Below are 12,786 nucleotides of genomic sequence, written 5' to 3'. Positions count from 1 at the left end.
TTTATTTTGCTTAGGAGAGAATGTCACCCTTTAAAAGTATGGAGCTAGTAACTGTCTATACTTAAATGCAAGTTATGTATATCAGCACAGAAGACATTCAGCTTTAAAATTCTCAGTGATCTTCCTTACATTCTGTATGCAATAAAAATTATCTTACCCATAATGGCAAGTTTATTTTTAAAAAACAAGGAAGAATCAGTAAAAAAACTTACTTAAAGATTTTCTGTGTTCAGCCTTTGGTTCTTTGGATTCAGTATCTAAGCTATTCAGTAATTCGATGCTGGACGATCTTCTGAGTTTGAACTCCAAATTTCTCGATGTACAACTCTGTTCTTTGGGCTGCAAAAAGAACATATATATATGTATATGTTTGTAATAAAATTATTATATGTAAGAATGAAATAAGAAATTACAGAATGCCAGTATAGAATCAGAAACTGATTCAGAAATGCATACAGCAAGTGATGCAGTGAGTATATAATTTAAGGAAAGTGTAATGCAAAATTTGTTCCTCATATGGCGGATCTTTTATGCCACTTAGAGACTGATCTTGATTTCTCAGATAAATTCCCACCTAAGTTAGGAAAACCAAAGGCCTACTTCTTTAGGCCTCAGAGACCGAAATGATTTCCACATTGCACTGGCTTTTTCCTAATTATTGCAAAGAGGAAGGTTGCTTAAGTTGCCTTCTTGTTTTAGACATTTACAGTAAATATTCTTTCAGTTACAAGCGTTTCAAATAGTGTTGCAGACTGTGGGTAGAATTGTGTTGATGTAAATTTAGGAAAGAATGCAGGACTTCCCTATTGCTCTAATTCACTGACATATAAAGCAACAATCAGGGGCCATTAATGATCTCAATTCCTCACAAAAGCAGAAAAAAAAGTAGAAAAGAAAAAAAGGAGATACTATTTTGGCTGATCACACCTATGTTGCCGAGGACTTGGATCAGGTAAGACGTAGCCCTCCCAAAGGCCTGCGAAGCTGCAAGGCCTCCCCGCACGCCCATGTGAAGCTTTAAAACTGAAGTAGCTGACATCTATGTACGCCTCACTGACTGCTATTTGATGATATTTGGTCCTGTGCAAAAACAAAACTGCATCTGGGGCAACCTGCCCTGGGAGTTAGTGCTACTGTAATTATATTTTAAAATGTAAAAGCCTGGTTCTGGACTGCGAGCAGTTCCCGCTTTGGCTTGCTATGCTCTTCACAGCTGCCCAAGCCCGGCTTTTACCTCTTGCAGAGTTGCACTAAAAAATAACCAAGTCTATTAGATGTTTGGCTGAACAGCGTGCAAAAAAAGTGCTCTGAGTCTCCACGGAAAACTCCACCCCAAAATCTTCAGTAGGATATCAATATCCACACGTATCCAATGAAATGCACAATATGAAGACATACATCATCAGATCAAACTTTCCTTGGCTGATTATAGCCTAAGGGTAATATAATGTTTGTAGCTCTTTAAGGAAACAGTAGCCCTGTTCAAATTAACCCTTTCCAGGATGCCGCAGAGACTCACTCTGCCAGCTCTGTCAACTACATCGCAGCAAAACCCCTGAAAAATGCAAGAAATGGGGATATTTTTCTCTCACCAGATTCTGCAGTGAACAAGGAAAGTCAGTGCCCTATAGAAGCATGTTCTTGGATCAGGCAGAGATAGAAGGAAGACATTTGGAATTTGTACTGAGAGTGGCAAAAAGGAAAGAAAAAGCTACAGCTGAATCTGTTTTGGTAATTAAAAACTGTTTTAATAAAAGGCAGCCCTGCTTACTTCTAGTAGAAAACCCCCAGCCTTCCTGGGAGAATAACAGCAATCAGTTACAAAGGAATATTATTTGCTAGTGTTATTCTTGTGAATAAGTAATACAAAAATTCATAAAAGGCTCAAATGTATTATTCTACTACTGTTCTATTCTACTGTTCTATTGAAGATTATATACTGTAGGCTGCATAAACAGAAAATGCAAAAATTCATTAGTTATTAAGTGCTTGTGTGCTTTTACAACCCTCAGTAAACCGATGTCCTTATTATTTCAGAGAAATAAATGCAGCATTCTGTTTTAAGACACGAATCAAATGGCATTTTAGTTGAACAACCTTGTTTATCTGACATTTTTAGATTTGCATGCATATTTATATATCCTTCAGATAAAGGAACGTCTAGCTAGCTGCTAGCTTCTGACTGTCTAAAACCTGTAGAGATGCCTGAGCAAATGAAGTTTAAATTGCTACATCTTAATTAATAAAGGTAACAGCCAAAACAAATACATACCAATCTGTCAATTGCATTTTTGATAGCGTGGAACCAATCCAATATGAGGAAGTCAATATCCGACTGCAGAAGGAACTCATTTCCCGATACCGTGGTGATCTGCGGGGAGGGCAGGGGGAACGACAGGTGAGCAAAGCACACGGGAGAGAGGATTTCGTTTGATCTTGCCCAGTAGGCACCAAAACGCTCCCCTTTGTACCCATTATTATCTCCTGGAGCACCCAAGTTACCATGTCGTCTTCGACCTCTGTCGGGAAACTGGTTAGGGGATGTCACAACAAATAAGGTATGGTCTTAGCGAAGTAACTATCGAATACGAAGAGCGCAAAAATAATGATATTGTGACAAAAGTTCGGAAAAGCCGGGAGGCTCGGAGTTAAGATAGGCAGTTCAAATGAAAAGAAATGAATGCGCTGGGAGAATTAATTGCAAACGTCCTGCTAGTTTAGGTTTTCCTTTTTAATTTGATATTATTATTAGCTATATATTTGATTCCGTTATCCCTGAACTTATATGTATGTCATATACCTGTGATTCCAGAGTCCACTTCCAATTGCTTTGGTAAAAATTAGTAACATAACTGTTGTTCATACTAAAAATTACCATCAAAGATGGCTGTAGCAAAGTAATTAAGAGCCCATTTATCGTGAAAAAAATCCCTAGTTTGTCTGAATTGAAGTCGATTTACATTTTTGACCTACTCCCTGGAAATATTTATCAAAAGAATATTCATTCCCCTGACAATGCTGTTCCACTGCCTAACAATATTTGGTGGAAATATGCATGCAGATCCTGCTGGCCTCAACTTCTGCAAACTGCTGTGAGAATAATGATACATCCCTTTTTTTTTATGTAACTTTTCACCACAGCAAATCTCCAAGCATTTCATAAAGCAGGTCAAAATTACCATTTTACAGATGGCAAAACCGAGGCACAGAGCTGGGCAGTGCTTCGCCCCAAGACAATTCAAGCGAAGCCCCGGCAGACGCGGCGGCAGAGCACAAGCCAGCGCACGGCAGCGACGGGGAGGCGCAGAGGAGCAAGCGGAGGGTTACGTCGCCGCGACGGTTTGCAAGAGGCAGGGGCTCGTTCCGCCCGCGCGCCGAAGCAGCCGGGCTCCGAAGCAAAAGCTTTACTTCTGGAAGGGGTTGGAGCAAATCTGTCCATCAGGCTGCTCCTCGAAGGGGACCTCAGCACCAAGACCTACGGCTTCTCAGGTCTTTCTCCGCGACCAGCAGAACGCCCCCGACGGCGAAGGTTTCTGTCTGAACAAGGAGTGAGCAAAAGCAGAGCAAAGCTGTGAAGAGCTGGCACAGTTATTTCTTTAAAGCAAGGCACCTCAAGTGCTGCTGGTGCACTATACCCTACCCACGTCAAGAGGTTTTACTAAAGCATAAAGGTAACCACAGATATGTGCTGCCCGTCGTCCTTTAAACTGAAATACTACCAGGAAAAAGGAAAAAAAACCCGCAGACAAAACAGCTTAATGTTTTATTAAGTGTCCTACAACCCTCCCGTTATTGAGGAAACGCCTGTAAGGAACGATTCCAAAGGCATCAGCCCTAAGGAAAACCCTGTCGGTACGGTTCCAGGGGAGACACCCTGTCCGAGCGCTACGGGCAGGGCGGGAAGGGCGCCCAGCGGCGGGCTCGGGACCCCGCTGCTCTGCCCCTCGCCCTGGCCCTGCGCAGCCCGCCGCCGTGCCTCACTCCCTTCGCCGTGGGCTTGGAGGAATTGCTTGGAAAATTTTAATTCCCTTTCATGGCACGGGCCGTGAGTCCATAGCCCTAACGTTAACCGCCGCTACCTCACACGCTTGCCATCATCTTTATCAAAAAAAAAGAAAAAAATTCAACTTGAGGTAACTAGCTAACAGGTCTGACCTCCCGTTCTTTGCCCGCATCACACTGAAAGTTTGGGGGTTCTAAATGTATTACTTTATATCACGATTTCGTAATATACACATGCAGATATGAATTAGACTAAACACAGGGAACAATTCAATCGAATGCCTCTCTTCCAGCATAAACAAATCATTATTAAAATTGTAAAAAGGAATAATATTTTCAAAGCAAGGGCAACATATATAATTAGATTTACTGTATTTTGAAGGCTTAAGAAGGACACAGCATAGTTCAGTCTTCCGTTCAGTAAATTCAGGCTTTATTAAAATACAAGTATTCAGCACTGGTATTCAGCACTGCATAAACATTTGTACTGTATGATATGCAAAAGAGATACTCCATTGCTAACAAGACCAAAGCAAAAATATATGTTGAAAGTTTCTTTGTCTGAATGTGTTATTTTGATAATCATATATTATCAGTGTTTTATGAGCAAATCTGTAAAAACAGATCATAGCGTAGAGGGAAGAGAATTCATTTAAAATATACTTTCTGTAAGATATAGTTCAAGTCCTTTTCTTTCTTTCTTCAGACTAATCTTCAGAGTAACTAGACAGTTTCAAGAAGACTGCTACTGCTCTCTACAGTTTAAATGCATCCACTCCTTAATTACAGTCAGTAATTGACTTTGTTCTGCTCCATTCCAGTCATTCACAGGAAAGCAGTTCCAAAGGCTTTGGCTGGTAAATCCCATTTAATGTGCAGGTTTCCTAGCCCACTTTTATATATTACCTCCTTAGGATTTCTGATAAATGGTTCTTGGAAGGGATTGCTAAACCATATTTGCACCTTGAACAATCGAATTTTCAACACCCTTGGGAAAAGACATCAGTAAAGAATGCTAGCTTTGACTAAACCTTGTGATTGAACAATTTATGATCACAGCCCTAAATGATGTATAACTAACAACAAGCATAAATTGTTCAATATTAAGGCGTGCTAACGCACCATCCCTGTATCAGGCATTGCTGAAATAAACAGAGAGACTGGAGAAAAAATGAAAGACAAATCTGAAAAAAAAAAAAAGTTCTCTAAGTGTAGAGCTGCCAGTCTCCACTGTGCCAGGTCCTTTATTTAAATATTTCCTGAAATCCCTCTCTTTGCAGATCATTTTTGGAAGGGCTACAGCCTGGAACTAACATTACCTTACTATGCAGAATTATGATGCTGGTGTCAACCATAAATACCCACGAGGAGTGGCAATGGACATTAACCCTCCTATTTTTAAAGGGTTTGTCCTTCCGGCTGGTTGCAGTGGAATCAGGATTCCAGGATTTTCCCTTTCTTACCGTACTACCTTGGGAAAATCACTTAAAAAGCTAGATCCTCTCATGTGGTAGCTACTCAATCAACTAGAGCACAGTCCTGCTGTTAAACATTGATCATCTGAAAATATAGGTTCACCCCAGGTAAATGTGCGTTAAATTCAATATACTGTTAGGCGGCCAACATAGTGTGTAAAGGGCGGGGAGGTGGGGAGTGTGAAACGTTTTTTGCAATATTTTCGTTGTGGCTTATTAAGGATTTCTCTTGTCACCTTATGAAGCTGCAAATGAAGGGGTGAACTTCTTTTGCACGTCACCATAGTGCTGCACCAAGGCTGTACGCAACAAGATCCTATGTTATTAAACAAAAAGAGGAGACTATAGCTAATTAATACCATTACAATTTAATAATATATAAATATACTTTATGTCCTACTCAGGACCAATAGTCCCTAAAATTCCTATGAATCATGTTTTCTTTTCCTGTGCTAAGTTGCACTTTGGGACACGTTATGCGCCAAGTACGCCTGCATTCCTCCAGCACTTCCTAAAGCTTTGCAGATCATCGGGATCACCTTTCAAAACATGTCTCATGGACTCCTCCCTTTTCTATTATACCTATGCCAACAGAAAACAGGAGATCAGAGACAGAGAAGCGTCATGGAACAAGCCCAATTCCCAGGGCCTTTTGTCCATAGTCTTCTTGCTAGCTTTGGGCTGGGAGCTATTGCATTACTGTGAGAAAGGCATCCTTCGTGGTATCCCTCTAGTTCTTTACCAATAAGCTTTTCTATAGATGCATTTGTTTCTTATATTTGTTTTAGTTGCATAACAGGGATGGAGGCAATTTTAGCATTCCTACTGATAGGCACTCTACAGCGATATGGGACAGCAGGAGAAATTCACACAGCAAAACAAAAATACAAAACCCTACTATTGATTCACTCACTTCAAAGTGTACTTATGCATCTCTTGTGACTACAGCTATTATTTGCAGTGATGAACTATTTTCAGACAATGCCAAGCACAAACCTTAACATAGGAAGTGAAAAAATCCTACGGGGGAAAGAGAACTGCAGCAAAAACCTTTCACAGTCCCTTCTCTGCAATTACGGAGAACGAAACGAGCGGCTCAAAAAGCTACGTATGGCTCACGCAGGGCCACCAGGAAACTGCCGTACAGTTCTTATTTCAGCCAAATACTGAAACAAGCCTTTGTTCAACTCCCTCTGACTGCGGGACATTTTGAAAAAAACGCTAGACCGCGGGGGTAGGTTATATGAAGCTTTACTTCATGACACTTCTGGACCATGGAAACCCTACACAGACGCTAATCCACAGTGCAGAAAACCTACATTTTGATGTCACTTGGGACTTCCAGAGCCTGTGGTGAACACTAAGTGATTTAAACTTGGATTGACAGATACCTCTGCGTGCAGAAATTCAATAAAATGTGTTCCTCTTGTTGCACTGTGTATTGGGCTTGCTGCCCTTGATATATGTAGAAAGAAAAAAAAAAAAAAAGTGAGTCGCTGGAGCATTTCTAGCTCAAAAGCTAACACTCTTCCCCCTTCCCACTGCTCCCTTCGTCTAACCTTGCTCTCCTACAAGTTTTCTGTCTGATCATGTTAATGATCCTGATTCCCACAGTGAAGAGGATTCGAGGCTTTTTCTTCGATTTTCCTCAGATACTTTTGCAGAATGGGGTCCAGTCCCCCAGCCCACGTAACAGCGGACACGCCACTCTCCATCTGCATGGCAGCCACCAAGGCTGGGAAGGAAAGGTGGCGAGAGGGTCACGGAGTCACAGGGGTGGCTCCCATGCAGGGCATCCGTACGTAACATTGTAGGGGACAGCAATCTACGCGCATGCAGGAGCTATGAATTTAAATATACATACATGCTCCTCCACAAGAAAGGTTGGTAAAAATGCTACGATTTAACACCCTTGCAAAAAAAAAGGAAAAGAAAGAGAAAGACTAGGAATTTTCTTTCTTTGTCTCTTTTAATGCTCTTTTTAAAAATATATATTAGAATATAATATAGCTTAAGAATAAATGCATTAAATGTAGATACCCATATGTCCACACCCATAGTAGAAGTACAATTAATTAAGGTTGGGAGCCACTGTACTCCTTAGTGGTTTAATTAATTGACTTGAATTAAACAGGGACAGAGACATGCAAGTTTTTAAAAACATGTCAAAAGTCAAACTGCATTTCTGGAAGTTGATCTCAAATTCTTTCTCACAGATAATCCAGTCTCTTGGACGCGTTTATGCTGAATGAGTGAGCAGCAGAAAGGATAAATAAAATATCTCTCTATGCTGTAATGTAGTGAGCTGAAAGTAGGATTTTCAAGAAATGCAAATATAAGAAAACAAAAGGATCACTATTCAGCTGCATTATATCTATATTGCATCACATATCCGTTATATGATTCAGCCTATGGAGGTAGTCATGGTTATGCTGATAGTTAAATTGCTTAAAGGACTCTAAGATGTTTATGACTACCAAAGAAATCTCATTATCAAGCAGATTGTCTGTCTCATATTCCAGTCTGGCTTTACCAATCTAACAGTCCTTTGGATGTAGAGCAAAGTTAACACTGAAGTGAGGGGGAAATATCAGCTTGAAAGAAAAGGTCTTCAACCAATCTCTCCAAAAAAATGATATTTGTTAAAACATTTTGTGAGAAAGTATCTGTCTTGTGTTCCCAATGTTGCTAGATGTTAAGTAAATATATGCTGATTGCAAAAAAGTTGCTTTGGCAACTCTCTTATTAAAATGCATTTGTAACCCCCATCTGTCATGAAAGTTTTGAAAAGTTTGTTTACTTTGGATAGCCGCCTTATCCAGGGTTACCCCGGCATACAATGATAGCAGTCTTCAGAAGTTGTGTGAGGAACAAGCCACTGGGGATCCATTTTTGTTTTAATTGGCACACACAAACACTTTTCTGGTCTGTCAAAAAGATCAAGCTAATATGCATGGCGGGTGTTATATTCTCAGCTTTTGGGAGTAGTAAAGCTCCCTTTATTTAAGTAATTTAAATGATAGACTGCAAAAACTTTGCAAGTCAGAAAAATGTTTTATACTTTCTCTGGGAATATTTGTTTTAAGCAACAGAAAATGTTCTACATATCTAAAGATGTTGAACCTTATGTTATAATTACCCTGTTTCTTCTGACTCTGTAAAAATTACTGTGAAAACCAAGCATTGCAAAAAGGCAACAAATAGATCCTTCATTTTCACAACTTCCTCAGTATTAGCAATTGTAAGAGCAATTGCTGCCAGATGTTTACAAGATACGTCTTCAGTGTGTTACTGTATGACTGATTTGTTTGTCCTTTCTCTGGAAACCTTCACGGGTTCATCATATCAAAACAACCTGCTCATACAAGTAATTTGCTTTTTAAAGGAGTTAACGTAATGTTTGGGGTAAATACACAAATGGATCTGAAGTGGATTTAACACTCTGAAGTCCAGGGTCAAACTTCCAAGAAAGAACAGTTTTTTAATGAAATTGTACCTAAATAATTTTCTCCTGGTAATTTCTTAGGACAGAATTCTTCAACATAATATAATAATGAAATAATGAACTCTGGCTCTGTTCAGAAAAAAAAAAATGAGTGTAACGTTTCCCTTCTGCTGTGCAATCCTATTGAATTACATTAATATCAGGGAGGAGAGAATCAGGTCTTCTCTTTGCACCCTTCTCCCTTCCTTCTTGGCTGTGAAGAATCTCAGATGCAGAATTTATTTTACCTTCTGCGGAAGATATCAGACACACAGGAGGTCATGATTTAAGCTGATTAGGCCTGGACAGGTCAAAACTCCTCAGTGGTCAAGAAAAGGAGTTCGGACTAAATACAGAGTCTAAATAGACCCCCCGGAGGGAGAAAGGTTTGGGGCTGTACCTGTGGGCACAGGCGATGCTTTTACTTATTTTGAAGGAACGAGTTGTCATTCTCCCTTTTTTCACTCCCTGTCCAGGTCTTGTCTTTTCCTTCCCTTGAAAGTGTGGGAAGAAAACACATGTCGTTTGAGGGAAGGGAAAGGAATGGAAGAGAAAGTGTTTTCTGCTAAATATTCCAAGGAACGAACTGGGAGAAAGTATCTCCTGCTAATCTGCTATGCTGGTTTTATCCCCTGCGTGAGGCACAGGCTGGCTGCTCGGACTGGGCTCTGGAAACAGGACTTTCCTTCAGAGGATGGTGAGGAAATGCAAACAAGGTTCCTAAATGCATTTAGTTAAACCTCCAAGCAAAGTTAAACTTTGAGGCCTGTAGCAAAAGCAGTCTGGACTCTCACAATAATTCTGTGTGCATCTTTTTCCTTTTCCCGTGGGCAAGGCAGCTGCGATGTCCCAGCTGAGCCAACCAAACCCCCTCACCCTTCAGGTTAGCAAGGGACCGGAAGCGGATTAGAAATAAGATCAAATGAGTGCCCTGTCCAAACAAGATCATACTTTCTACCCTAAAACACTCCAGGGCCCTGCACACCTCCTGCCACCGCCGCGCCTCCCCGCCAAGCCCCGTCGCCGTGCCGCCCGCGCGTGCATGTGGGAGGCATCGGTCTGCTGGTCATTCAGCCAAAAGCAGGGAGAAGGCAGTCGCCGTAGCCTGGCGAAGAGAGAAAGAAGAGCCAAAACTGGCTCAAAACAGAGAGGCGAGAGAGAGTAGTTAAGACCAGTCTGTGCGTAGTGGGAAATTGGGAACAAACGATTTTGTCCGCAGATGAAGACTGAAGGCAATGTCTGAACACCTACTGCAAGCTACTTTTCTCCTTGGGGTAGCATTTTATTGTTACTGCCTTTGCAAACCGAAGCCATATATTACACAGCCACATACAGCGATATTGGCAATAGTTTCTTAGAGAAGTCCCGTCTTTCTTAGTTTTACCAGCCAGGAAAGAGCTAGTGATGAATGATCCTCCTGTCCAATTTATATGCACGTTATCACACTTTATGATATATGTGAGTGAGATTCAACATGATAAGTCCTTGTAACAAACAAAAAATAAAATCAAAAGGAGAATGTATGTTCTACTTTCAGTATAGTCAAAGATATATATTTAAAATATATATGTTATGTGTAAAGACTTCATTCCTTTGATTCTTATTTTAGCCAGAAATGTATTCATCAGTAGCAGAGCATTTTACAGCTACATCATTTGCAGGCAGAAGCCAGTACTGGTTTTGAGTATTTCATTTACTGACACGTCTCCTATTAATAAGTGCTGAGATTGCACAATAAGAAAAAGAGATGGTGCTATAAGTATCTTTATACTTATAGTAACGTATTTGGCCATGATTATAAGTGTTTATAAAACATTCAAGAATCGTTCCTTGTCTACTTACACTAATGAGAACACCTGTTAACTTTAGAGCCGCACAGACTTATTTGCATTGAATTCAGGTTTTTGCATACTGTACATCACTTTTTGAAACAATTAGATGTTTACAGAGAAATATAGCTAAAAGAAGAACAGCAGCTTGAATGCCCTCCAGCCCAAGTCAATGCTAATCCTGGTTTGAGTGAAAAGCAGAAATCTGCTGAATTATAATACTGACACAAATTCGGTTAGCAGTGAACAAAGGTGTACCTGCAAATCCTCTGATAGCAGATGTTACTTGTGGGGATTGATACCCGCTGCTGAATAAAGCATCTCTTAGAGATGAAACAGCACTACTGAATGGGTTTTTTCATTCTTATATTTACCAGGTTCCTTTCATCTAGATCTTTTTTTTTTTTTCTCTCTGACTCAGAACCTTTCAATATACTGTGTATGCAGAACGTGTGGTCATTTTTCCAAAAGAGCTGTTTACATTATTTCATCGACTTGCCAAAAGCCAATACAACAACACAAGAATCCTCCTACTGCTAGAGATCCAAAACACCATCTCTGCCACAGAGTTTTTCTGGCCCGGGGCGAGGAGGCAGGAGGTCTCTTTCTATAACAACAGGTCTGCTGAACGGTAAGTGTAATATCCTGCTGCTACACAACCATGCCAGCTATTGTTTAATAACAATGCAAAACATCAGAGTTGGTCCATGATATGAACATATACTCTGCCAGCTGTGTCAAGTGCCTTAGTGTTGCAGGCAGGAAAATGTAATGGTTAGCATCTCCCCTTGCACGCGGGGAGCGAACAACACACGCATAACATCTTTGGTCTTGCTCTTTCCATCTCTATTTGTACAAAAACATTAGGAAAAGTTATACATGGTTAAAAAGGCTTGGAATAAGGCTATCATATCCATTTAAGAAAATAAACATTTCCAACTATAGAAACTGAAATATTTCCATGAAAAATTTTTTATTTAACATTTTAGTAAGAATGATATCGCTTATGTGTATGATAAATACATTGTTGTCACCTAGCCGAGCTCTGTAGTTTTCAAAGATTCAGAGCCTTGTAAGAAAAGTTTCAAAAGTATATACAGTACTTACAGTACTCAACTAAGCATTAAAGAATGTGGATATTTCAAGAACAGTTCCTAAATGGTTTATGGACTACGAACACCTTCTTAAACATTTCTGTGATTTGGAAGGTCAAGATATGTTGTATAATAAGCAGAATCACAGTCTAGGTAGTATGGAGACTGTGTTTCACTCCAAGAATATCATCTCCTAATTTTACTATTCTTGTAACCCAGAAAATGGACATTTGCTTATCTCTGTATTCTAGTGATAGTTTCAAACCAGTTTTCAAGTGTTAGAGGTTGTTTTTTTCTTCTTCTTTTTTAGATATTCTGGAATTGCACTGACTGCGCTGAAAAGCATTGGCCTTTAAATTTATGTGTAACTCTAAGTAATAGTGTAGTAATGGTATAAGGTTACTCAAAATGTTATTTAACAATATCACATAATCAAAATCTCACATTATGATTTCACAGTAGGTGTCTAAGGAGAGCTTTTCTGGGAAAAGAGAACATAACTCACTGAATTTCTTACACTAACCGAATTTAGTCAGCTAGCAATAACTGGGTGAATAACTGCTCAAGCATCTGACTGTGTAGCTCACAAAAAAGCAAAAGTTACATTGCACATCGATTGTGTCATGTTTTTAATAAATACATATGAGAATTAGAAAGATATAATAAGAAATGCTACATCTTGTATAGATCTGAGTGACTGGTATGAACCAAACAGTAAAAGACAAATAAATTATTTTTAAAATATGTATAATTTTTAAAAGTATCTGAAGTTACTGAATAATATAGGCTTTTTTCATGTATTATGATGTAATGTACACTTTGACATCTGTCAGTCAAGCCTCTGGCTACCACACTATATAGTAGAACTGGACAGTCTGGAGGGATTCGCCACAATGTGATGT

General features: G+C 39.7%; 1 protein-coding gene across 6 annotated transcripts in view; it reads right to left on the bottom strand.

The window, feature by feature from the left end:
- ARHGAP15 (Rho GTPase activating protein 15) overlaps positions 1 to 12,786 on the bottom strand; it is a 339,806-nt gene that overhangs the window by 162,661 nt on the left and 164,359 nt on the right. For all 6 annotated transcript variants that reach the window (XM_026089060.1, XM_026089062.1, XM_026089065.1 and 3 more), the window contains 2 exons: positions 2,273 to 2,371; positions 213 to 339 (listed from right to left, as the gene is read on the bottom strand). In XM_026089060.1, coding sequence (XP_025944845.1) covers positions 213 to 339; positions 2,273 to 2,371 — 226 coding nt within the window. The remainder of the gene's footprint in view (positions 1 to 212; positions 340 to 2,272; positions 2,372 to 12,786) is intronic.

The sequence above is a fragment of the Apteryx rowi genome, unplaced genomic scaffold (assembly GCF_003343035.1).
Source record: "Apteryx rowi isolate R43461 unplaced genomic scaffold, aptRow1 scaffold_8, whole genome shotgun sequence".
Taxonomy (NCBI): Eukaryota; Metazoa; Chordata; class Aves; order Apterygiformes; family Apterygidae; genus Apteryx; species Apteryx rowi.
Note: the sequence above shows the minus strand (reverse complement) of the source record. Positions and strands in the feature narration are given on the sequence as shown.